Source organism: Lampetra fluviatilis, chromosome 6 (assembly GCF_964198595.1).
Source record: "Lampetra fluviatilis chromosome 6, kcLamFluv1.1, whole genome shotgun sequence".
In the NCBI taxonomy this organism is placed as follows: domain Eukaryota; kingdom Metazoa; phylum Chordata; class Hyperoartia; order Petromyzontiformes; family Petromyzontidae; genus Lampetra; species Lampetra fluviatilis.
In genome coordinates this window covers 16,314,323-16,341,909 of record NC_136280.1, presented here as the reverse complement: position 1 = coordinate 16,341,909, position 27,587 = coordinate 16,314,323, and the positions used below count along the sequence as shown (strand labels likewise).

The following is a 27,587-nucleotide window of genomic DNA, read 5'->3' as shown; positions in this document are numbered from 1 at the left end:
GAGGACTGGAGTTTGGGAAACCCTGGGCCTATACGTTACACGTAAGGTTATACAGATAGCGAAAATGCATTAACGTCTCAAACATTTGAAAGGGGACCCTCAGTGGCAGCTGTTAATGTGGGCACTGGACAACTGCGAACACTGAGAATACAAACGAGAAGGAAACACATCGCGATGCTGGAATGGGATTGAGATGATGCTCTACGAATCGTCACGAAAATTATTTGAATCACTGTGGGGAGTAAAAAGTTCAACAGCTCGAGACCCAGATTACATAACTCCTCCTAAACAATCCTTGTGACTGCAAGGATTCTCCTTTGCTTCCCGAGCGAAAACGCAAGACAAACCTCGCCCATGCACGCTTTCAACCTTAATTAAAAAGCGTTAAAAATCACGTAAACTGCGTAGGTTCGTTCCTAATTTATAATTCAAACTGAAAATCCGAAACTGTAACACCATGAGCAAACTGTTCCCAAACACTTGTATTGGACTTCAAATCGTAAAAGTCTGTGCATGAATATGCGCTTGTTGCAGAAAAGGACTGCACAAGGCCTTTAAAAAAAAATTCTAAGGTTTAGTTTATTGCAGCCAAGGCAAGTGTGATTTCAATCGGAAATAAAACAATAAATGACACAACAGCATTCTTTTAAATTTTTCTTTTTTATTCAATGTCTAAATGTTTGCTATACCAGTAATTTAAACAATGTACAGTTATTTTTTTTGGGAATCATTCTTACACGAAGGCATTGTGATCATGACTTAAAATCCCAGTGTGCAGCATCTGATGTTTGTCAATTCTAGTCAAAAGTATGCATTTTTGGGGATACAAGTCCTCCCGTTCCAAAAGACGGCTTTCTGTAACTATGATCAACGGAACTGTTGCAAGGAGATCTACAGTTGTTTGGGCGTTCTCCGTAAATGCTTTGTCACTGGTGGTTAGGCCTTACGGATGTTACACTGTAGCCTGGCTATGTTCAATCCAAGTACAAATGGGTGGACACGGACACCACAGGGTGTAGAGCTTTGGCCAAGCGCTCACACAAGTGGAGTACACACAGGTCCAGACTCGCACACAGACACGCAGGTGGGTCACATATACGCGCGAAAACACAGACGCAATTACACAGAACCACACGCACTCGCGCACACAGACCTTCATACATATACACGCACGCACAAAAACACAGATGCAAAAATTTGTTTCATGTCATGTTGGTCCAGGTCTCAGGAATTTTAGAACCTCAGATGTGTCTTGTGCTTGACCATGTACCTGCAAGACAAGGGGAAAAGATCAGGGCAGCAGAAGAGAGTAGGCATTAGAAGTAAATACAGGAAGGCAGCAGCCAAACATTAAAATGTGTGTATGTGCAAGTATGTGTTTACTATGTGGCACTCAACGCACTGGACACCCTTGCAAACGAGACGTCCCAGCTCAAGGAATTATCCAGGTGAAATATAAAAAATAAAACCAAGGCTACACGGAAAATAATACAAACTTGCAATGAGTGGCATCGCTTATGGATTCTCCATAACCAAGAGTTGCAATAACCAAGTAAAATGTAAATACATACAACACTCAGAATGTTTTTTTCGTGAAGACAGCTGAGCTTCACTTAGGCGCAACGAGGTTTACATGCCAAGTGTGACGTTCTGGGTTCAACTACGTGTTTAGGGTTTCATATCATGCTTTCAGCAACACACCAATGCAGTTGAAGTGAAGATGCCTGCAGTTATTTTGTGGTGTAAGCATGAGAGAAGAAATGCCCCAACAGGTGGCCTAACTCAGAGAAACATACTTGAGTTATGAGTGGCTGTGACAAGCTACGTGTTGAACAAGAACTTACCTGATAATTGTTTTTTTAACCTTTTATCTGACGTGTTGAGTTTTTGTTATTGTTGTGCTTGTGCACCCCTGTCAGTGCAGTATCGACCAATCAGTTTGTCCTCGTGTTGCAAATTGGTGGATGCGGTCTGGGCATTGTGCAGGATGCGAGTGCATTACTGGTCAAGCGTATTCCAGAAGCTCAAGAGCACAGCCTGGTCCAGATGTCTCTTGTGTCGGCTGAGCTCCAGCACTTGCACATCCCACTTCATCACGTTGGCATCCAACCGCTCCTCCTCAAACTTCAGGTGGAACGCCTTGACTAGAGGACAGGGTTTGGAAAAGGGCGCGACACTTTGAGCATAGGGAGACAATAGCGCGCAATATTTGGTTCACGTTGAGCTTAATTTTAATTTCAAATGTGCATTTGCGTGCATTGTAATATAGAAAATGCATAACACTTACTCTTTGCGAATATATCAACAGGTGAGCCATCAGGAGAAAGCCAGGGCCATCCCTTAAACTGCCAGGCAGGGCCCTGGACAAAAACGGCCACCACCCTTTCCCTGCAAAATACCCGCAAACGGGAGGGAAAAAAAACAACTTCACACGTCTTTACACATCATCACTCCACAGAGAAACACGCACACTCACTCGTGCCAGGCTAAGTGCACTCCGAGGATACATGAACTTTCAAAGACTCACTAGCAGGTCACAGGACAAACCCATAGGTTGGTTGACTCAGATGAATGGCAGACGTACCACAACGTGTGCCCCACTGCCAACATTCTGGGTTTTAGCTATCCGGTGCTCTGCTCGTTGTTGTGAGCGTTGCTCCTCTACCCTCCATTGTTGTTGGAGGGCTGCTGCCTTCAACTGCCCAGGAGCGTCCATCACAAGCCTCCTCCTACCGAGGCATTACAATGTTGGTGCCAGTCATCAGCAACTCCAATCAGCTCCAAATCCTCTCGTACCATACCAACCCATACCCTTGGCTAGCCCGTACCACAATCGTGTGGCACCAAACAAACTGCCGCATGCAGACATATATATACACAGAACCTCTGTATAGCCTTAACAGACTGTTGGGGCAAGTGTTGTTGGGGAGCACCTGTGACTGCCGGGACAGCACACGAGGGGGTGGGTGACAAGCACCACGCCCGACCTTGATGTTTACACACCACACCAAGTATTCATTTGAGGCCGAGTCGACCTAGGGTAGGCCCAGGACCGGTTCAGATAATCGTTACTGGTGTTGGCCTTGAGCAGGAATCGAACCCTGGTTGCTGAGTTCGTAGCACGGCGCGGTAACCGCTACACTACCGCTCCCCACAATACACACGCATGCACACGTGAACGAACGCACACAGACACACGCACCAGTCCTGCTGTGTGAGCTTGAGCGGTTGGTCAATGACGCGGTAGGGCACGGTGCCAGCGCCTCCGGCAGCCCCGGCCTCTCTCCTCCGCTGGATAAGCACCTCGTTATCCCGGACACATCCAGCCCCCTTCTTCTCCTCCGTCGACATAAACCTGCAACATCCCCCATACTCATCAGTCATTGCCAAGCATCACATGTGTGTGCATGCGTATGCACGTGGCAGAGTATATTGTGTGTAATTATTAGACTACACAGGTACTTTTGCACGTGCATTAACAAGTTACAAATTAATTGATTAATACGACAATCCGGTTTACGATGATCCGCATTTACAATGTTGATATGCCGCCATGGATCGATTTACGACGCAGAAACTTGATTTACGATGTATTTCCCGTCACGACTCTGAACGCATTTGAACAGTCGGTTTGGTTTCCGATGTGACTTGGCGTGGAGCTTTTGCTATTCTCGAGTGTGTTTGTGTGGATGTTTACCTATTAAACCCTGTTAGATACAGCTGATAAATGGAAAAAAAAACACATCGGCAAGTGATGTTTATCGCATTTCTAATGTCCATGGGAAAATAGGGGGCCGATTCACGACGAGGTTTCCAGCAACGCACCGTGACGACGTAGAAGCGGGGACTGCCTGTAAATTGCTGCGCTCATGATACACGCGTCGGATCATGTGCATAAGAACTGATCGTTCACGATCTATCATAATTACAAACTAATGTTATATTAAGGCTAACCGAGAGAAGACAATATAAATAACGATAAGAAACCACAAGACAATTCTTTGCCCTTGGAAAAAAAAATCGCAACCCAAAACCCGTGACAATTTACTCAATCGTGCAAGGCAGGTGGTAGAGAGGGATGAATTGTTACATGCCACGTGCTTGGCATTCCAAACAAAGTGTAATTCATTGCCGTGTACTGTCATCAAAGGATTGGGTTTGTGCTTGAATACTTGAGGTCCTGCAGCAGATCCTTGGCGTTGAGCATCGTGATGAGCGCCGTGGTGGCTGCGGGTATGATGATGATGGGCGTTCTCGACCCTTTCTTCTGATTGGGTGGAGGTCGCGCCTGGGAGACTGAATACAGAAGTACAGGAGACTTCCGATTAACCCCGTGCGGTTCATCCGATTTGCGGATTAACCTCGCACCTGAGATTTTGACATGAATAAATAATGCATGGATTCTCCCTTAAGCCCATATTAACAATGTAAAAGTAGTTACACATTGTTATTCTTGTAAATGTTCATTACAAGTCACACGTGCTTAAACCGAACAAACATGTTGCTCCGGTTGATCAGAAAGTCACGTAATCGCCTCTACAGTACAGTAGTTGATTGATGTTGATTGGCGTGGCTCTGCTGCTGTCCACTAAGTGGGCGCAGTCTTCTGCTGGGCAGGAGCAGGAAAGTGTTATCACTGAGCACACGTGTAGATCAGTCGATCGTTAGAATTCGTTCATTAACAAACTCCATTTTCTTAACTTGAACATAATTTATAGCTATTATACTGGTTTTTGGCATAGAGATCCGCGGAAAATGGATATGTTTGAACTATCCGCTGCTGTCCTCCCCGTCATTAGCGCGGATAATGGAGAGTCTGCTGTATTATGATTGAGCGGGGAAGCCAGTAAAGGTAGCCATCTGACTCAGCTGGCAGACTGCTATCGTTTGATGTTACATAACAAAGACGAAGACTGTTGGGGCAAGTGCCAGCCTTCAGAAGTGATCGCTAATAGCACTTGCCCCAACAGTCTGATTTTACACACGACCACACACACACACGCACATATTCGGTGTAGTCCTTGGGCGACATGACCAAGCATGACTTGCCTACTCGTCAATGCATGTGAAGCCAGGGTAGAGGTGCCAAATTATACTTGTAGGAACCACCTGGTTCCACCAGCCCACAGAAGATTATTGTGTCCGTCCGTCCGTCGTGCATCCAAAAATGGGAGGGGTGGGGCTGGGTGGGGAGGGGCTGGGTGGAGAGGGGAGGGTGGGGAGGGGCTGGGTGGGGAGGGTGGGGCTGGGTGGGGGGTGGGAGGGGTGGGGCTGGGTGGGGAGGGGCTGGGTGGGGAGGGGCTGGGTGGGGAGGGTGGGGTGGGGCTGGGTGGGGAGGGTCGGGAGGGTCTGGGTGGGGAGGGTGGGGCTGGGTGGGGGGTGGGAGGGGTGGGGCTGGGTGGGAAGGGGCTGGTCACCCCGTGGTGCCCTTATAAAACTCAACGTTTAACCTACTCACGCCGGCTTGTGCCCGCCCTCACAGTCGGCCATATTTGCGGAATACACCACACCGCCGTTGACCCTGGCCATTGACCGAGCAAACCAACGTCCCTACCAGCTCCCTCCGCAGGAATATGTTTCACAGGTAAACCATTCAAATGGGGGCTTAAAGTTCTACCACTTTTTGGTCTCCCTCCATGCCAAGAGCACACAGGAGAAAAGCAGATGGTGAACACATTCCCCCGATGCACTCTCACTTAGTGATGCAAACCCAAACACAAACACTCGCTCGCTCGCTCGAGAAAGCTCGCACACTCTTCCGCCTCTCACCGGGTCGGGGCACAGGCTGGGCGGCAGGAACTTGCGTTTTTCTGGCAGAAGCTCCTTCCTGCGAAATACAAACAGAGAAAGGGTGCAGCGGCCGTACGAGTGGTTAGGACGCCGCACTACGAACACCCGGAGACCCGAGTTCCATTCGCAAACGTGCCTAAATTAGGGGCGAGTGATATCTGAACCGGTCCTGTTCGTTGCCTCCGCCACCGTGGTGAAGTACGGTCAAACAGCCCCCAAGATTGACACGGCATGGTGAATTGTTTGTGAATCCAGGAATGTCTGGCTGAAGTTTTTAAAACGATTCTAAATCCATTATTACATTTATGTGTACGGATGTCTCACAGAACAAAACAATTGTGTTCTTCAAAAAAGACATGTAAAACGATATTTCGTAAATCGGAATGGCTTTTGCTATTAATGTATTACTAAAAATGTCATTCCAACTCTACCCCTAACAATACAAAAATAATGATAAAGGACATAAATATTAAAACCATTGAATAATAATTAATTGAAAAATAACAGTGTGAACCTTTTCAGGGAACCCACCATAGGATCTGCTGCATGTTGCAATGACTGTCAAGGTGATGTGGAGGTGTGACTGCTGCACTGCGGGGACGGGGCCGACGCTGTCGCGGATGGATGACGCGGCCTCCCAGGTGGCTCTTGTTTTATGAACTCGTGGCGCGTGGCGGAGTGACATTTCGAGAACGCGGAAATTCGATTTCGTTCATCGAAAGTGTCTCAATATTTGTCAATTGCGTCAAACGTGAAAATTTGTAAACCGAATGTTTGTAAATTCAGGCATACTGTACCACACACTACCAATAATAACTCTCGCTCTCTCTTGCAACCTAGCAGGCAATAGCTATGAACACGTTGGATGCAATGTGTTTATTATGTCGACTAGCGTATAGTCTGGGTGTGCATTACATACCGTCACAGATTTGAGGGTCATGCCGTGGTACGTGGAGATCGTATCGATCTTGAAGCCCTCGGTTTCTGTACGCACACAAAGCAACAGCAGTTATGATTAGTTCCTGAGAAGTAATACTATCAAGAAGCAATGTGGCCAGGAATCGAACTCACTTCACCAGGGGGGTTCAGAGTTGAATGTGGTAATCCATGCGCCACTGCTCCCTCATCTCTCTTAAACCTCGTCTGAATGCAGCACTCTCATCTGAATACATTTACAATTCACTCAATCGTTCCGTCCACTATCACTAAATATGTTTTAAATCTCACCATATCTTCATAGCCCTTCACTCTTGTCACAATATAGCTGTTTAGGCTGCATATCTCTTCCCATCTCACGACATGTCTACTGTCGACGAATATTAATCTGCAAGTCACTTGGCCACCTGTCCCCCATCTAACTACATTTCTGTCTCTTGCCCAATGCATATCTCACGATAAAGCTCTTTACTTCCATTCTCTTCTCTCATCTCAGCACGTCTCTGTCTTGCCTATACATCTCACACCCTACTTGTCCATCTCATCTGCATTGCTTTCTTTTCATCACAGGACATCTGCGTTCTCATTTCATCTCTACCTCCAATATGTATCTCCAATCTTAACTCATGATATCTGCCTCAACCCCAACTTTCTTCACTCATCTCACTGCATCTGTATGTAAAATGATTGTTTGGCTTCGAATTTAAATCTCATAACTCTTATGCTTCCCGCACCTCCGATTAGCATGGATGGCTGCGTACAGCGTGAAAGAAGTTCAACATACACACATTACATGCTTTCATTCGAGGTTATTATCACACAATTATCCTTGCTACGATGTAAGCAGCCAGAAGATGGGGCCTGGTTTAGAATACGGTCGGCAGTAACCGAGGGGCTACACACGATACAAACGACCGGGGGCGGTGGCCAAGCGCTAGCACGTCCCTCACTTGTTCCAAAGGTTCACAGTTCGAATCCGGCAGCCGCCCTGATTAATTCTGCGGATGAAGAGCAAATCCCTTAATATTTGCGGGATTTATAACCACGTATCTGCGACAAATGTATTAGTGGTGCTATTTGTAATTCGCGGCTGCCCGATGAGAAGAGGTGAGGCGTGGGAGTGGCGAGAGAGTCGCCCCCACATGGCTCCACTCTGCCTCCCAGCCTGCCTCTGTCCGACGCGCCGCTTACACGCCACTGCTTCCCTTTACGATATTTAGAAATTACGTTCGGTATAATGTTTATTGATATTTGCACTTTAATGTTAATCATTATTTTAGTTAAATAACACAAAAATATTACACATATCCATTAATACATACATTTTAGATGTTTGTTTAAAAGTAATATATGTTAATATCCCCTCACCAGATTTCTCTCATGAGGATTGAGTATTGATATGCGCAGATTTAATATTCAAGCCAAGCTCCAGGAATGGATCCCCCACGAATATTATGAAGGGTTTATTGTATGAGCCCTAAATATACTATGCACTGTTAGCTTATCAGCGGATGTTAAAGATCCTGCGATGTCATTTGTAAATGCAGGCCATCGCATGCCGGGCGTCACTGTCCAAATTTCCCAAATGTGAAAAATAACGCCGCAAATTACTCAATTGGGATTGTACGTAGCAACCATCGCCCCCTCCAGAACACTCCTGAAAGTCACGAGACTCAGCGAGACTTTCCCGGTTAAACCCAGACAATAAAAATAACTAGAAAATCGAATTACAGCCAACAATGCGACAAAATCATCACAGGATAAAAGAGAGCGCCGTAGAGCAGCACAGAACAGTCAATCGGGGTAAAGCGCAACAGTTAAAGGCGGAGGTGCAGCAGCCAGCAGCGCAATGTCAACAAGGCATCTGTTAATACCGTGATGGCAGTGGTGCACAAGCAGAGATGGCAATGAGCTCAAGGCGTTCGCCAACATTACTGGCTTCAAAAGAAAACATCGACAAATAGCCAACATAGTAGGCAACGAACGTGTTTGCCTTCACACACATGGGTTCAATTCCCCATTGCGCACGTCACTGACAAGTAAACAAAACTAAAAATATGTTTTATTTGAGATATAGTGAACAAAATAAACCCAATAAGGAATTCAACTCTCTTAAATCAGGTTTTTTTTTACCAGGTAAGGCCCACTGAGCTATAAAGATAATTTTCCAAAGCGATCTGGCCACAGATGATAGCTCAACGAAGTGGCTTATCATGCTGACATTTATAGCAGCCAAAATACTCTAAATCCATGTGTCTAAATGCGGAGGGAAAAACCGGAGGACCCTCAGAAAAATCTACATGACCACGGGGAGAGAGAGACACGCAAACTCCAAATATACAGCAGGTGTGAGGGTCAGACGGTCGAACCAACGACCTCCTGCATACCAGACGAGGTAGTTAAAATCTCGCCACCGCATATATCTCCACATGATCTAGACATTCTGTTGGTCAACTCAACCTATCAATTAATACCTGTCGAGTACGTAAGCATCAGCACTGGAAAGAAAAAGTGACCCTAAAAGGAAGAAATATCCACATACAATAGCAGATGTTTATGGGAATGGCCTTTCTTTACAGCCCGAGAGACTGAGTGGATAAGAGTTGGCGACTTCACTTTAGACCACGGGGCCTGATAAAAAATACAATTTCATACACATTTCCTGATGAACAGTGTTTAAATTGGCATATGTGTAGGGCAATGCTGAGCTAGCGGTGAAAACAAGCGAGGTGTGTTACGCGAGCGATGCGCGTACCCTCCTTCCCCTTGAAGCGCTCCTGATCGTAGCGGTTGTAGGCAGCCGGGATGGACTGCTTCACCGTGGGTTGCTGTGAAGGCAGGGGAAAGTTCAGTGGCAGAGTCCTCCAGCTACCAAAACACACTTTTACATAGGTTAAGACACAGCACACTGTCGTTTTCATGTGCAGTAACTGACTGCATAGGGTGTGAACTTGGTTATTACAATAATTGGTCTATTATCCATGAGTCTCAGGCTCGATGTCCAGGAGGCTGCTCCCCGGGGATACATCCCAAATTGTTCAGAAAAAAAAGATCGCCTAGAAAAAACTCACCATGCAAAGGAGGATATCAACAGTGAATGGCCCTTTATAGATGGGATCACAAACCCACCTGCTGTACTGTCATCTCCCGGTGGTTTCACAAATGTGTGAGACCCTTCAAACCCTTACCTCCAAAGTGCTGAATCACAGGCATGAGCCACCATCCCCAAGGCTTGGTATTCTCTAGTTTTAGTCTCAATCAAGTCTGAAGTCGAAAGTAAATTCGATAATAGATCAGTTTTGGACCTGAATTGAAAAGCTGGATTTAGTTTCCAGTCTAGTTATAAAAGATGACATGTGCTTTGTGATAACATCCGCGATGAAATCAACTCGGCTTCATTTGTGTGTTGGCATACAATAGCCAAACTGATGTTTTTTGGCCAATCTAAGCTCATTCTTTCCATCAACTCAAACAACCCTTACACTGTTTTAAAACTGTATTGAAGCACAAAAGTGCACTTACATTTAAGCTGGCCTATGGTTGGACAGTAGTGTAGCGGTCAGCACACTGCGCTACGAACCCGACGACCCTGATTCTATTGTCTCTCACGACCCATGACAGTGGCGAACATTTGAACTGGTGCTGTGCCTCCAAGAGGTTGACTCAGCCTCAAAAGAGTACTACCTGGTGTGGGGTGTAAATATCAGCATTGCAGAGACAAAGGTGGCGCAGTTTCGGCATTAAATCGGTGCTCACTAACAGCACTTGCCCCAACAGTTTATTAAAGGCTATACAGGGAACCTTTATGCTTGGATTCGAAAATTGTACTCTGATCGCTACTACCATAGTTACTGGTCCTGTGAACGTCACTCATTGATTCTTAAATGCTGAGGACTCACTGCTCCTGCGTTAACCTACAGCAGTGCAGGTGACAACACGTCTCTTCCTGCGTCTTCCCTCGCAACGCTTGACTTCGGAATTCCCTCTCTTTCCTAAGCTCTCATAATAACCTTCATGAATAAAAAAAAACGTGTTATGTTGTTTGTTTTATATATTTAATTACTTATTTACCCAGCAAAGCCACACAGAGTCCACAGACTATTTTTCAAAAGGGTACTGCATTGAGATGTTTGGCGAATATTGTATGTTTTTTTTTGCTATGGGAGTAAAGCGGACAAATCATGCAGAACAGGGAGAGAACACACCAACTCAACACAGACATGCTCCCGAGTTGGGAAAAGAACCCGGGCTCTTCCTGCTGAGAGCCACCAGTGTTAACACTGCGCTAACCCTGCCGTTTCTTTGCTGGCCGCTAAACGTTTTGAAACTTTGGGCCTGTGCTCAGCAACTGTGCTTACACACACTCATATTTTACGTACTGGCTGGCTGAGAGGCTGGGCAGGCCGTGGCTCCTGAGGCGCTTTCCCTTCCTCCCGTGCCTTCACCGATTGCAGGATGGCGAAGATGTTCTTGGCAAAATCCTAATCACATACACGCAACCATCCCCACCAAACGCTGCCCAATGAGCATTCGCTACATGGGATCACAAGCACAAATCGCGCGGGTTATTTTAATCACTTACACATCCTTAACTGTCAAACCTTCTTCACCACACACAATCATGGCTTCATTTAATCCATGCTCACACCAACAGTGCTTTACTTGAATACTAATTCCAGTGGCATTACTGTAATATATTACTTGAATTGAATAATGATGACAAATTGTTACTACAGCTAATAAATAACCTTCAGAAACAATACAACTATATTTAAATTGTGTACTTCTGAAATAAGCCAGATGGAGGCATTATTAAATTAGCATTATTGATTTTTTTTTCTGGCAAGAACCGACTTCGCTTTGAATAGTGTTACACGGTTCTTCAGCCGGCGCTAGCAGAAGAGATGTTTGTCACAATGGGTTATCAGCTGGTTACACGTAAATTACATGACGTGTACATCGAAAAGTATAAATAATGAATGGCTCCTGGGAAGATGATTGACGGGAAGACGAGCAGACTGGTTTTTTTGAACGCATGCACTCGTCAAGGGACGGTGAGACGGGGCCCAGCGGGAGCGTGTTCACCATTTATGCAGAGGTTCCAATCTGGCAGGCTCCCCTGGTTATTATTGCAGAATGTGTCTGCTTCACAGTGGATGTTCAAGATCCTGTGACATCGTTAAAAAATTAGGCGAATGTGTGCCTATGCCAGGGTCCAAATTTACAACTGCGACCACTGGCGCCGTGTAACCTTTTGCCTCACCAGCGCAGCTGCCACTGGGGGTGAGCCCCTTCAAATGTTTGAGCTGATGTGCGAGGCAAAGTGCTTATCCCGTGTAAAGCGCTCCTAGCCGCCCCGGCGTACAGGGGCGTTCTCTCAAGGACGACAAAGCGGTACCTTGCCGGAGCTCTGCAGGATGGTGGTGCGGGTTCTCCACAGCCTCTCCCGGCTCACGATGTCCCTCGTCGCGTCCACCTCGGCGTCCACGAAGCTGCGCTGCTCCAGGCCGGCGACGTCCTCCTCCAGGTCCGACTTGATCGTCGAGCGCTTCTTGGCCATGATTTTTGCCTTGATGGCCGCGATCTTCTCCACGGACATCGCTTCGGAGAGGGAGCTGTGAGAGGTGACGCGCGTCGACGAGTTCCCACGATTACTGAGAGAGCCCGACTCTGTAGCACCGGGTTATGAGCAGGATTGTTTCAGTAAATTTTTTTTGCGTTACCCTGAACCTTTGTAACTGAGAAATTAAGGGCGCTGCGATGGTGTAACGGTTCACACACTGGACTTGCAATCAAGAGGTAGCCGGTTCGATTATGGTTGTGTTCATCACTCATTTTTAGAGAGGGGCCACTTTTGCCGATAAGACATCGCCAGTGAGGGGCGCTACACCACCTGCAAGGGGCGTTTTCACCATTTGCGTATTGTCGGAGGTCGCACGTCAGGGGCCGCACTAAAGGCCACCAAGGGCCGACAGTGGCCCGCGGGCCTTGCAATGAAGAACACTGGATTATGGTGGGCCGTGTGACGATGTGCTGCATTCACCAGGTGTTCCATGCCAATGATTACCGGATCTGTTCGGTGTTGACCATGACCTCTTTGTATCCTTCCAGGCGGGCAGCCAAACGCTCCTTGTCCAGGCGTACGCGCTCTGCATCCTGCACAAAACCGCTGACGTGTTTAGTCCTCTCTCTTCTTTGTCTTTCCCTCTCCCACCCCCCCTCCGAATTCATTTCACTTATCTTGAGATTAAATTATCCATTCAAAGTTTGCAGGAGTAGCATGCCCAGTTAGGGGACCACTCTTTGACACTCGCAGGTATCACTGTGATTATGATAGCAGTTTTGGGATGATGCTTACAACGGCAGAACATTTTAGAGGCATCATTTCCCTGACCTTAAAATGCATGGAAGTGACATAACGACATGTGTGACCGTGATTTTCAACTCTTATATTCTCATTAAAAATGTTTGAAAGTTATGTTTCAAATAGCTTGGATCACTATAGCCTGCGTACTTATCCACATGAGCTAATTTTTGTTGTTGGTTTCATCGTACCTTAAGACAAACACACACACACGTGGACATGCACAACCACGGACACACAGTGACCCACTGCTAACGGACGACAACTATCAATGAACGCCAAAACGACAGACACACAGCACATACGGTGACGTTCGCAATGCCCACGCTGCTCCCTTACCTCAAGCCGGGGTTTCTTAGGTTCAGAGCTCGTATCTTCAGATGCTCTTTTTACTAGGTGGGATAAGAGGAAGAGTCAATGACGGCCTCGGTGCTGAAGAGAAGTGGTTCCCAACCTTTCCGGGTGGCCCGTGAGCGACTGTCCACCCTCAAAAACAGTTTGCAGACCACCATGTCGCAAACATATATAATGGTGTTTTGAGAATAAAAACAGCGTCTGTAACAACAGTTCCGTGGACAAACTACCCGCGTAGTTGCGTAGCACCAGCGGGTCCGTCGCGGTCTACAGACTGGGAAACCGCTGCTGTAGAGCAGTGCGCTGCTGCGTTCTCGCTGTGTGCGTTCTGACTCACACGAGGGTGCATCTGCGCGTGTTACCTTGCGTGGGTCGCTGGAGGCCTATCTCCAGAGGGGCACTCTTGTCAATGCTGGTAGAAGTGGCTGTGAGAATACACACACGCACGCACGCACAACGTAAACATCAACAAACTGCATTGGAGGTAGTGAACAAGCACCAATCAAGACACTGCTCACCAGTGCCAAATTCCCCCCCAACCCCAGCTCTGCAATCCTTCATATATAAAGGTCGTTATTGACTAATTGACGAGTGTTTACATGTGAGAGGAGACCGGAGCAGCACCCAGAAAAAAAACCCACGCCTAAAGATGGAACAGGTGGAGTCCGCATTTTCTGTGTCGCCTTCTCCCGGAAAGCCAGGGTAGGGCACCTCGACGGCGCCCACGGGGACGGTGTTTCGGCAGGGATAGACGTACCTGTCTCCCCATTGAGGTAGGCCAAGAGGTCTTTTCTGTCGGGACGTCGAACCACGGGGATGATTTCTGCCTGTGAGCACATGGAGAAGAACAACGCATGATCGGTAGACACCGATTATGTTACGTTTATCATTTTGCTTCTCTAGGGATTTGAATCCGTTGCTGAGAACCATTCGTGTGATATTAATTGACTTGTGTTTGCACATCATTCGCTGTATTCTTTCTTTTGGCAATGCAGAAGTGTACAACTTCCATCGCCAATCTGCGCTCACTTTGTGTTGGGATTACTGAAAACGCACAACCCTGACCAACCGCAGTTGGTCCCTTGCGAAGCAAGTCTGTTTCATTTCCAGTGTCTCCTTGCTAGGTGGCTCCTCTTTTAAAAAGATGTTCATTACCTTCAAGTCCCTACTGACTGCAAACTCTTCATAAACCTTCTCTTACTATTCCTATTGACTTCAACGCAAAATTGACCATGCATCCTTTCATCTCTGTACCTTTTACCTAGCTTTGCAATACAGCCAACCATGATGATTCATAATAAAGGTTTTTGGGTCAGATCGCGTTATTGATAAATGTGAAGTAACCCTCCACCACCCGACACGGCCAAACAGTAAAACATTTGTCACGTCTCATTAGTCTTGGCCAGTAATAATTCGTTTTACACAACACTTCAACGTTATCAAAATCAATTGAGTGTACTTGTTGACAAGCATGCTCTGCCACTGCCGACAGTTGTGTTTGAGATAATTTAATATTTCTTTGGTGTTCTTTTAGTCCAGCGAAACGTCGTACTCAAACTTTTAAATGATGTTGATTCACTCTTCAACACACCGGTGGGCTAAAGTAGTGAACTATTTGTCTTTAGTAAACGTGACACTTGCTTACTGTTTGGCCGTGTCGGGTAGTGGAGGGTTACGACACATTTATGAATAACGCGATCTAACCCAAAAACCTTTATTATGTATATTGGTCGTGAAAGTCTACGTGTTAAACCATGATGATGTTGTGTGTTTTTACCTCCTTCAGAAAAGGATTATTACGTTCATACATTTGGTCTACTCTTACCTCTTCATGGACTATTTCTGACCTGGAGAAGCTTAAAAGCCTCAATGTCAGCTGGACAACAATCGCTCAAATCCTCTTAAATAAAAAAAACTCGATTCCCTGAAATATAAAAATGCCACTCCTCTATAATAACTGTAAACTCTCCCTCCGTGTAGCATTACCCACCGATTTTTACCATATTGTGCTGGGCGTGTATAAAGATTGCAGTCACTAAATCCTGATGACCCGCCAAACGGATGACCGAGACTTGTTCCGCGGCATAACAAGGCACTGGGTTGTGGGCTGTAGCACTGAACTTAATGTGCACTCACCGCTGCCCTCCGGACGTACACAGGATGCGAGAGATGCACATGGTTGAGCAGAAACAGGATCGAGTCCAGTGTGTAGTACTCCTTGGCTTGGCCATCTTTACCAGTCCTGAGCAGATCGACAAACAAACGACAGAGACAAAGACCCCCCGTGTACCCTTAGCAGATTGTTGGGGCAAGTGCTGTATGGAGGCCGGCAAGGCACACGCGGAAATGGGCGACCAACACCATGCCCGGCTGCTTTCGCTTCCCCAGGGCTGATATTTACACACCACTCCAGGTACTAATTTAAGGCTGAGTTGACCTATGCGAGGTCAAGAACTGGTTCAAATATTCACCACTGTTATTGTTCATGAGTGGGAATCGAACTCGGGTGACTTGGTACATAGGGAAGCACATTAACCACTGCACTACCATTCACCTGCTGGACATAAACACATTCAGCATTTTTACGCAGATGCACATGCAATACTTTCAGTGTTGCCAGATCTTAAATTCCAGAAGAGTAAAGACTTGGGGACAATATGTAAAGTAAACAAAGTGTAACGATGGATAAGAATGTTACTCCTAAGAGCCCATTGGACAGGAAGGGAAGTCCACCTCTCTTTGAGATGCTGTCAGTGAACTCCAACCAAAAACAAAAATACAGGCCAACCTGATTCTTATGCATGTCACCTACCGAATTGGCAAATATGACAGCAAATAACTTCTCACTGCACAGTAGGTATATATTGTGATATATATCCCCCCCCCCACCTTCTACATCTCTCCTCCCTGGCTCCTCACCCCCTCACGCTTGCGGGGGATTTGGCTCTCGAACGGTGGGCTATACGTAGAAAAAAATTTGCCAGGCAGCACGCCCTAAGCCCCGCGGTGGGAATAGGCTATTCCGTTTTCCCATCCGTAAACGTTCAAGTAGTTTAAGGAACACATTTGTGCCGTTTCTATTCTTAATTATTTACTTATTGAGCGACATCGACCGTACCAACTGAAGCCAATTGCGTGGGGGGGGGGACCCTGCCAAGTGATGCGCCTTCGCTCGAGCTCACGGGGACATTTCCTTTTACGCGTTTAACAGGCAATACATACACACATAACGCTGCGGATATTTCTTCACAATGTGATGTCCTTTTTGCCCCCTCCCCCCAACACGATGCGTCCAGTTTATACTACAGACTCCGTAGATAGCAATTTTTTACTGCTTACATAGCATTATTCTTGCACGGGCGGGGGATGCTGGGGGGGAGGTGTGGGGGTATCTACACTGCTCATTTTCCTTTTCACCATCAAGAGTGTATGGTAGTCTATAATCTGTTGCCTGCTTCTTTACCTCAGTGTACTGCCAGCATTTCATGTCGACTGTAGCAATGCTTATGTCATTGAGTCAGCGTACTGGAAGTCTATAATCTCGACTGTAGCCTGCTTCTCAACTTACCTGTGCGTACTGCTGCTCTTTTATTTACACTTATTTCTGCTTATTTCTTCAATGCATTTCTATTGTTTCCATCGCTCACGTCACACTATTTACTCATACGTTATACTGCAATACTGATAGCTGTGCCATCATCGAGGATTGCTGTGCCCGTCGATGTGTGTCAGTCGATGTGTGTGTCTTTGAGTCCATATGTGTGTGGGTGTAGATCCATGCGTGTCTTTAAGTCCACGTGTGTCTGTCTTTTTCGAACGAATAACGCCCCATGTGTGTGTGTACGTCAAAGTGTTTATGTGTGTATGTCAGTCCAAGTGTGCGTGTCAGTCCATTTGCGTACGTATCAGTCGCTGTGTATGTGTGTTAGTCCATGTGTGTGTGTTAGTCGATGTGTGTGCATGGCTCCATCTGAGTATGTAAGTCAATGTGCGTTTGTGTGTCTATGTGTGTCAGTCGATGTGTGCGTGTACATCGATGTGTATGTGTGTGTCAGTCTATATGTGTGTGTGTTAGTCCACATGTGTGTGTAAGTCTATACATGTGTGTGTCACTCGATGTGTGTGTGTAACTCAATGCATGTGTGTGAGTCCATATGTGTGTGTTCATCCATGTCTGTGTATCTAAAGTAGATGTCTGTGTGTCACAGTCCATATGTGTATGTGTGTGTAGGGCTGTGTGTGTCAGTCTATGTATGTGTGTGTAAGTCCATGTGTGTGTGTCTTAGTCCATGTGTGTGTGTCTTAGTCCATGTGTGTGTGTAAGTACATGTGTGTTTACGTCAATGTTTGTGTGAGTCCAAGTATGTCTGTGTGCGAGTCCACGTATGTCTGTGTGAGTCGCTGTATGTGTGTACGTCGATATATGTGTGTGTAACTCCATGTGTGTATATCTAAAGTGAATGTCTATGTGTGACAGTCCATCTGTGTGTGTGTGTAAGTCGATGTTTTGTGTGTGTCAGTTCATGTGTCTTTGTCTCAGTCCATGTGCGTGTGTGTTAGTCAGTGTAAGTCCATTTCTTTGCGTGTCTGTAGGTCCATGAGTGCGTCTTAATCCATGCGTGTGCTTTATTGACCTGCTCAAGGCCTATGATACCATCAGTAGGCCTGGCCTCTGGGTTGTTCTTTGTGCTTTCCGAGTCCCTCACCCACTGCTCACCATCCTTAAGAACCTTCATGATAGTGAGCGGCCCCGCGTCAAACTACGTGGCCATGAGTCAGAGCCATTCCCTGTACACCTTGGGGTGCAACAGGGATGTCCTCTGGCTCCCACATTATTTTATATATATTTGGACCACGTACTTCGTGAAGCCTTCAATGGCTGTACCAGAAGAATTCCCATCTGGTACAGATACAATGGGAGGCTGATCGATGCCCGGGTGCGGTCAAGGGATGGCTCCCTATTGCTCAACCACGTTATGTATGATATCTGGCAACAAAACTGACACCTTTTTACAAGGAGTCATGTTTGCATAGACCACAATACCTGCAGTCATAATACAAACAAAAGACATAACTCTGATAATGTGCACTGTCCTTGAAGTTGATTGGTCCACACCCGAGACAGCTTTCCTTAGAGCCTAGTCTCACATGGGTTGGACCAGATGACGCCAAAAGGCGCAAAACTCAAAGACAATGCACCATCAGAGTATGAGAGCTCGGGGCAAGCATCTACACTATGGGAACCTCATTTGCCAGTAAAAATATGATAATTGGTTTTTTACCCTTCTATCTGGCAACAAAACTGACACCCTTTTACAAGGAGTCATGTTTGCATAGACCGCCATACCTGCAGGTACCTGCAGGTATTGCCGGTCATGAGCACAAAAGGTGTCAGTTTTGTGGCCAGATAGAAGGGTAAAAAACCAATTATCATATTTTTACTGGCAAATGAGGTTCCCATAGTGTACACGTTATGTATGCCGATGATCTGCTAATTACTGCTCACTCGGAGGAGTTCGAGGTGCCGCTGCTGAATCTGGAGCTTGCCACCAAGAGGTGAGGCCTTACCATCAGCCCCACCAAAACTAAGCACCTTCCTGGGTCTTTTGTACCATCGGACACTCCACCCCCACAACTCCCAATCAGTGATGGGCCAGTTGTGGAGACAGTGGAGAGTTTCCCATACCTGGGCAGTGTGCTCATGACCGGCTCCAGTTTAACAGCAGAGGTCTCACTCCGAATCAGTCGAGCCGCATTATCTTTTCATCGGTTGCGTAACGCTGTGTGGAAGCTACCTGGTCTATCACTCCGCACGAAGCTTCAGGTCTTCTCGGCCACAGTCATTCCCTCCCTTCTCTATGCTTGCGAAACTTGGACCCCCCTAATGGAACATCTTTGCCGGTTATAAACATGTAGGATGGCCTGCCTACCATCCATCCTGGGTTTAACCAGGCTGCATTGTGTGAGGAGCTCACAAATCCTTGAAAGATTTGCACAAAATCCCATCGCTGAGCTCCTCCGGCAGGCAAGGCTGCGTTGCCTGAGTTATGTAGCCCGCATGCCCAGCCACCGGATGCCTAAACAGCTATTGTTCAGCCGGATCAAGGGGGCTAAACGGCCATGGCACGGCCTGGAGAAGAGATGGAATGATGTAGTACAGGAGGACGTGGAGCTGAGTGGACTTGCCGATGACTAGTACCAGCGGTGTCAAGATCGGCCTCTGTGGAGGAGGCTCCTGAAGGAGGCAGTCGCCCTCCAACAACAACGGAGGGTGGAGGAGCGACGCTCACACAACGAGCGGAGCGACGGGTGGCTAAAGCACAGCAAGTTGCCACAGTAGAGGGCACAGGTGGTGCATCAGCCAGTTGTCTCAGTCAGTCGACCTGTGCCATCTGGGTTTGCCCCGTGACCTCCAGCCAGCGGGTGTTCGATACTTCACGTGGCCACAAGGTGCACATAGCCTGGCACAAGCGTTGTGGTGACGTCACCACCACTTAGTGGCGAATGGCGGTTGTTGTTGTTCAGTCTATGTATGTATGTGCGAGTGCATTTGTGTGTCTACCTTTTTCGCCCGGGCAACGCCGGGTACTTAGCGCTATGTCCCAAATAAATGAAACTGAAAAAACTGAAACTGTGTTTCGTTAAATACATTTATTATTTAAAGGCATTGGAATCCAACTGGATCTCAAGATGCTGCTTATAATGGGTAGGGTACAGCCATCCTGGGGAACCGATATATTTATTCATTGTACAAAGCTAAAGACACAAAGGTAGAGTAAGAGAGGAAGGTCCTGAACAATGGTAAGGCATCGACAGCAAGGGAGGCTGGGGGAAGAGAGCTCCAGACGATGGAGGGAGCCAAAATCGATCTCCCGCTGATGGTTGACTGGTGCCTTCAACAGCAAGCGTTGGTTGCGAGAGCGAAGAGTGTGTACGGGGGAGTACAGTGAGATGGATAAGATGATTGGATCAGCAGCCACTGAAGAGATCGGAGCATTGGGGTAATGTGGTATCATTTTATGGGTGCTGTTGGGAAGTCTGCCGAGAGCTATTTGGATAATCTGGAGTTTTCAGAAGAGGCATTTGGGGAGGCCATCTAGCAGAGCGAGTTGCAATAATCTCGTTGGGGTGTGATGAAGACATGGATGAGGGTCTCAGCAACAGCTCAGTGTAGGCAATGGTAGATGTGGGAAATGTGGTGGTCTAAGGTCCCGTAGGGTTGAGAAATGTGGGGAGCGAATGAGAGCTCTGGACCTGTAGACATGCCTGCGGCATACGTCACAGTTTGGAATGACGGTATGCTGCTGAAAGTGTCTAAATTACTCTTTGGTTCTTGCGGTAAAGTCACGTAGGTATAAAATAAAATAAATTAAATCACGACGTTTTGGGCGCAACACAAGCGTCTGTCATCAGGTGGGACAACCACAGCAAGAAACAATTGCTGAACCAAAGAGAATGAATCCCTGCAGTCACGAAAACTTCAAATCTAGATTAGTGTCTAAATTAGTTTTGGGAAAAAACAATACTGTGCCTACTTACAACTTACGCTCACCACTTACAAGCTGCACGTACATTTCAGAGAAACAGACCAATAAAACTTCACTATTCATTTAACAACGGGGTTCCACAGGGCTCTTTCTCAACACGACCACTGCTATTTGCATCAGTGATCTGCTCCCCAACTTGTCAGGAAAATTTGCATAGGCAGATGACCTTGTGCTCGCCACTGAGGCTGCTGTCCAGGCGAAACGGTCTTGATTCTTTGTCACCGGGAACCATGGAGTGGATGATTCATTCATATGCGTCTCTTTAAGGCAGGGGCGGGGAACCTTTTCTCTGCCAAGGGCCATTTGGATATTTACAACATCATTAGCGGGCCCTACAAAATTATCAACTTAAAAATTAGCCTGTTATATTTGGTCAAACATTTAATTAACTCACCCCTAATGTGATGGCTGGAACTGCTTCTCTTTGGCGAGGCGTGTGATGTTAGCTGCTATTGATGTTGTTGCTGCTCGCAACTGCTTTTCCAGGTTTGCTCCTAGAATGATTGAATTTCGAGTCCCGCCTGCGGTTGCCTTGGCAGGACCACACCAAATGATTCCCTGGACCTTATACGGCCCGCGGGCCGGACGTTCCCCACACCTGCTTTAAGGACTGCTTCTTGACGTTGTTTATTAAGGACCACCGTCTCGTGTTCACGTGCATTGCGGCTCTTGAAAGAGAAGGTTTTTTAAACCAAATTTTTCGGTTGCCGATCTCTGGGTTAGATCAAAAATAACCCTCCATCACCTGACAGAACCAATCAAATCAAGTTGCCACGTGGGCAAACATGCCAATTCATTTGTTTTTTCAGTGAACTGCAATGTTGAAAGGCAAGACAAATTGACAATGTATACAGCGTCTCGCTTGAGACGACACCCAGCAGCATCAGGCGTTAACAAGAGCTTAGCTCTGGCATGGAAAAGCTTCCTCATCCTGGTGCTTAAATAGGTGCCATGACATCACCAAGACCGCCGCACAAGTGAACCACTGTACAATAATACAAATAGATTTGAAACGCAAATAATACAACAAAATACATGAATAAATTATACTGTAAGTTTTATTTACCTAAAATGATGATGGGGTTGTGATGATACTACTTTGGCAGTCACTGGTGCACTTGCCACCGCACTTTCCCGACTTTCCTTTTCGTTCTAGTTGATACAGTAAGACCCCGGTTTACGTCGGGGATGCGTTCCTGTAAAGGTGCGACGACGAATATCTAAACGACGTAAATCAAAGTGATTTACAGGGTAGGTGGTGAAGGCGAAGGCTGAGAGGCGACGGATACGAGACAGGATGGACGATGCTGTCAGCGACATAAGCGTGGCTTGAGGAAGACGCAAATCAGGTAGCGGTATTAATAAAGTGACTGTGTTTGCGAAACGACACAAAAGGTAGAGACGTAAATCGGGGTTTGACTGTGTATCGGACTGTTGGCTCCTCTACCGTGTTATGGTGGCCAACAGCAGACGCACCGTTTATTCAACAACTTCACTTTCTGAGTTAAACTCATCACTTGTTCTTGCCTTTTACTCACGGTGTGACTTCCCCCACTCACTCTACGTTCAGACGCCACGATAGAAATAAATAAAAACCCACATATAAAGGCAAAAATAGCACTAAGGCAACGGCACAAAAATAATATGAAACAACATAAATATTATAACGACTGACGAATAATTAATTTAGAACAAAAATAGTAAAAGCAGGTACAGCATCCCTCCCCATGATGCGATGTTGCCAAATCGTGAATAGCCAAAGGAAAAGTGAGCGAAAATTAAGCTGGCATACAAATATAACATCGCAAAAAATCCAATTTAGCGAGAGAAAAATCTGCGAATGTAGAGGTCAAACTGCAACTGTTGGTGGTGAAAGCCAACGTACAGGTATCCCTCGATTTATGCGTTCTTCAAAAAACACGCGTAAAATGAAATGTTGTACATCGCAATGTCTTTTCCCGTTAATTTAACACCAAAAATGTGGGATACACACCTATATCACTTTTCAAAATACAAAAAGAATAATAAAAAAAAACATCAATATTAAAACGATTAAATAATGATTCATTGCAAACTAAAATATTTTAACTTTTCAGGGAACTCACCTAAATATCTGCTGGATGTTGGAATAAGTGGAAAGGTGATGTAGAGGCGTTACTGTTACACAGCAGGGATACCGTGACGCTGCCACGGATGGATATGACGCAGCCTCCCAGGTGCTTATTGTTTGATCTCAATCACGTGCCATGTGAAATTCCGTAAATGCAGAAATTCGATTTTGTTCATCGAAAAGTCCCCAGAATTTGCCAATTGCGTTCATGCGACATTTCGTAAACCGAACCATCGTAAAATCGAGGGATGTCTGCATCCATAGCAGGGCTCCTGGCATTAGTGGGAGTTTGTGCTTCGCCACAGCAGCGAGGCGCGGTGACCCTGGCCCCTAACCCAGTGTTTTGGAAGTGGATCACTCACTAACACCCAGATTTCAGAGTGCTTATAGGCCCCCAAATCCGAGAGATTGAAGTACAACACGTGGATGTGTGACCCATTTGTCTGGATTTTTGCGTGTAAACTAAACTATTTTTATTTTACCAGGTAAGGTCCACTGAGCAAATTGCTTTTTTTTAGAAGCGACCTGGCCACAAATGATAGCTTAACAATGTGGTGCATCATGTTGAAATTTAAAGCAGCCATTTAGAATAAACGCATGTTGATTATAAATATGGAGGGAAAACTGGAGGAGCCGGAGAAGAATCCATGCAGCCACGGGGAGAGAGACACGCAAACTCCAAATATACAGCAGATATCAGTTGGGATCAAACCTACGCCCTCCTGTATATCAGGCGAGGCAGCTAACATCTGCAATCGTAGCACCCACTGAGGAGCGTGTTAGATCACCATAAGTGAAGGTCTTCTCGGGATACTCCAGTTTCCTTTAACTTGCAAAACTCGCGTAAAAAAGATTGGCAAAACACCTCAGGACCTTCCAGAAGAAAACAAATATTTAAACTTAGCAAAGCTTTCCTGGGTAAAAAATGTATAATTTCTCATACTGTACTTCAAATCTAATACTCCTGTTTCCAAGAACAAGCTTCATCCATGACCACACACACACATCACAAGGCAACCCATTCAACAGCAATTGTAACCGAGACTCACCACGTGTGAAAAATTGTCAAACAAATTCAGAGGAGAGATTCTCAAAAGACACCATTTAACCAGGACGATGAAATTGCCAATCGTCATGGAGGTGAAGGTTAACGCAAACGTTACAAAGTAACGTGGCAAAAACGTGCGCTTAGAACTGTCCTTTCCTACGTTATGGAAAAAGTATCCTGTAATTATAAACCACTTGTGTTATTCTATCTAACCAGTGCTGCATCCCTCATTAGTGGTTTAGTCACGTGGTTTACTGGGGGTTTAGGCGAGAGGCCTCTACATTTGTCACAAAAAAACGAATATACCCAGTAAATTACACACAAAGAGACAAAACCAGCACTCAAATACACTGGTGAATGCTGTATACTGGAAACCAGTTTTCAAGCCAGCGATGGCATTTACGCGCTTCAACACAAAACAATTTCGGGCCAGATGAGAGAAGGCAAAAAGCGGCGGGCAAGACGTTGTTTGGCCATCTCTGGCAAAGGCGACGAGCTTCGTGGGACAATGTGTCGAAGACGCGCGCGTGCCTTGAGGTGTTTTTTGCGTGGCAATTCCTGCGACAACGCGTGGCACAGACGCGGGGGCACGTGACCCCCCCCCCCCACATAGTGCCAGATTAAGCCAGTGCGGGGCCTGTAAAATGTTATGACGGGGCCCTAAATGAAAATAAAAACACATAAATATTGAAACGCATACATTTTTAACTTGCACAGTAAAGTAATTGTATTTTTTCATTTGCTATACCGCCAGATAAAACGACAAATCGCTAACCTTAAACACCCAGTCGTTCATAAAAGTTGAAGACGGTATAGTACGATAGTAATAGAGCAAGTGCAGAATCACTGAACTGGAATTTATAGCTTGAAAGCATTTAGCGTGGAGCCCTTGAAAGTGTGGGGTCCGTAGCTACATATGTAGCTACTTTTGCACTCCGGCACTGCCACCACCACGTGCGGGATGGAGTTCCCGTCCCCAGGCAGGGGCGAATGCATCGCCACGAGGGGGGAGTTCGCACTCACGACCAGCCGAGGATGGGCGACGCGGCCAACACTCATCCACAAAGCACGACTACAACAACCACCTCCCGCGTCTCTAAACACTGCACTGCACTGCCATGTAAACGTCTCTAAAACTCCCATTTCAACCACTTCTAAGGTCCCTAGAAAGCGAAATAAATGCCTCCTCTAAACCATAAAAAACCCGTTTAAGCCCATACACAGTTTACGTCCGGGGATGCGTTCCTGAAAGGCGCGACGGCAAATATCAAAACGACGTAAAATCAAAGCGATGTACAGGGTTAGGTGGTGGTGAAGGCTGAGAGGTGACGGATAACAAGGGACGGGTGATGTTGTCAGCGACGTAAGTGTGCGGGGGGGGGTGTTGAGGTGACGCATATTAGGTGGTGGTGGTGTTAATAATAACGTGGCGACGTATTAGCGAAACGACGTAACAAGCAGGAGACGTACATCGGGGTAAGGCTGGACACCGCTCGCCACACCGCCAGAATACCACTGAGAACCCCCCCCTCACTAAAACACAAACATCTCTTCAGCCCCCTAACCCCCCCGCTGTCTATAACCCTCGCTATAACACCGTCTCTAACCCCTGTAAATGCCTCTCTATAGCCCGCTGCGAACCCATATCTAAAGACCCCTCTTTGAACCCCTCTCCACACCCATATGGACACCCTGGTCCACCAGCAACACCTTTGATGCCCGGACACAACTCTCTAAACCTGTCACAACCCCCACTAGGAATCCCTCTACACCCCCTGAACACCTATAAACCCCCGTCTAAACCCGTCAATCGATCAAGCCCTTCTATCGCCCTGTAAAAACGCATGAACTCCAATAAACGCCTGATTAAACAAAAATAATAAAAAAATACGTTTCGATGATGCTCGCTTGTGTTGTGATTGAAACGTCGTAGTTTTTTATTGTTATTTTCTTTGAACCTATCTACGTGACTTTACCCAAAGACCCAAAGAATATAGTAAAGTTGAGTATTAGACTCTTCCTTGTTTAACCCCAGTGACCCCAGGCGTGGGGGAGGGGGATGAAGGGGGAGGGGGGCGGTGGCGACACCCGTGGAATCGTCTATAAACTTTATATCATTACAAATGTATCAAAGCCCTATACAGGACACATCCGTCTATACCAGTCAAACCTGTCTATACGCCTGTAAACCTCTGTAAATCCCAGTGTAAACCCTCATATACTTCAATTAAAACTCGCATATACTCTATCTATACCCGTAAACCCCTTGTCTATGATCTTAAAATGCCTCTCTATACCCATGTAAATCCCAAGATAAACCCCACGTTTAAATACCTGTCAATCACCTCCTGCCTGTACCCCAGCCTGTACCGTCTGTACCTGTCGATACCCCCCGTCTGTCCGCCTGTCTGTCCACCTGTCTGTCCGCCTGTCTGTACCCCTCTCTGCCCCCCCTGTCTACCCGGTCTACTCTATACCCCAGTCTGTACCCGTAAGTACCCCTGTGTGTACCCCAGTCCGTACCAGCTGTCTACACCCCAGTCAGTCTACACCACCCAGTCCACACCACCAGTCTACACCACCCAGTCCACACCACCCAGTCCACACCACCCAGTCCACACCACCCAGTCCACACCACCCAGTCCACACCACCCAGTCCACACCACCCAGTCCACACCCCACGCTGTACCCCAGTCTACACCACCCAGTCCACTCCACCCAGTCCACACCACCCAGTCCACTCCACCCAGTCCACACCACACAGTCCACACCACACAGTCCACACCACACAGTCCACACCACACAGTCCACACCACACAGTCCACACCACACAGTCCACACCACACAGTCCACACCACACAGTCCACACCACACAGTCCACACCACACAGTCCACACCACACAGTCCACACCACACAGTCCACACCACACAGTCCACACCACACAGTCCACACCACACAGTCCACACCACACAGTCCACACCACACAGTCCACACCACACAGTCCACACCACACAGTCCACACCACACAGTCCACACCACACAGTCCACACCACACAGTCCACACCACACAGTCCACACCACACAGTCCACACCACACAGTCTACATCCCACAGTCCACACCCCCAGGCTGTATTCGCTGTCTGTCCCCCAATCCTCCGCGGGGGGAGACCGCGCACCGGGGCCACACGGAACCAGGCCGAGGTCTCGCCTGGCTCGCCCCGCGGTGCCGCCGCCGCCGCCACCGCGGGGCTCGCACCCACTCACCCCCAAATGATGTAGTTGGTCTTCACGTTCTTGGGCCACGAGAACTCGCCGAAGATCACCTCGTCGCCCTTCACCACGATCTCCTTCTTCTGCACGTTGTACTGCCGCAGCACGCTCAGTACGTCCGCCATGTTCGCCGCGACCCCCGGGGCGATTCGACAGCGCGCGCAGAG

The 27,587-nt window shown here is 47.0% G+C and overlaps 2 protein-coding genes across 2 annotated transcripts in view; both read right to left on the bottom strand.

The window, feature by feature from the left end:
• The window catches only part of LOC144933209 (voltage-dependent N-type calcium channel subunit alpha-1B-like), a 233,958-nt gene that overhangs the window by 50,776 nt on the left and 155,595 nt on the right, over positions 1–27,587 (bottom strand). The window lies entirely within an intron of this gene.
• On the bottom strand, positions 693–27,587 carry CDC73 (cell division cycle 73). The gene is made up of 16 exons (XM_078857850.1): positions 27,415–27,587; positions 15,581–15,686; positions 14,202–14,271; positions 13,807–13,869; positions 13,430–13,482; positions 12,794–12,882; positions 12,125–12,341; positions 11,106–11,207; positions 9,482–9,554; positions 6,710–6,774; positions 5,770–5,827; positions 4,173–4,296; positions 3,203–3,355; positions 2,288–2,388; positions 2,003–2,144; positions 693–1,270 (listed from the first exon to the last, which is right to left on the bottom strand). The coding sequence occupies exons 1-16, from the start codon at positions 27,543–27,545 to the stop codon at positions 1,234–1,236; spliced, it is 1,584 nt and encodes a 527-aa protein (XP_078713976.1). The 5' UTR covers positions 27,546–27,587; the 3' UTR covers positions 693–1,233.

Bases quoted from the DNA above. Each gene is read 5' to 3' on its own strand.
- CDC73 (XM_078857850.1), bottom strand. From the start codon at position 27,545: ATGGCGGACGTACTGAGCGTGCTGCGGCAGTACAACGTGCAGAAGAAG. The intron at 13,483-13,806 runs GTAACACGCGCA...TATCCCACCTAG, and splicing joins CCTCCAGCGACCCACGCAAG to TAAAAAGAGCATCTGAAGAT. The intron at 2,145-2,287 runs GTAAGTGTTATG...CCTGTCCTCTAG, and splicing joins TGTTGATATATTCGCAAAGA to TCAAGGCGTTCCACCTGAAG.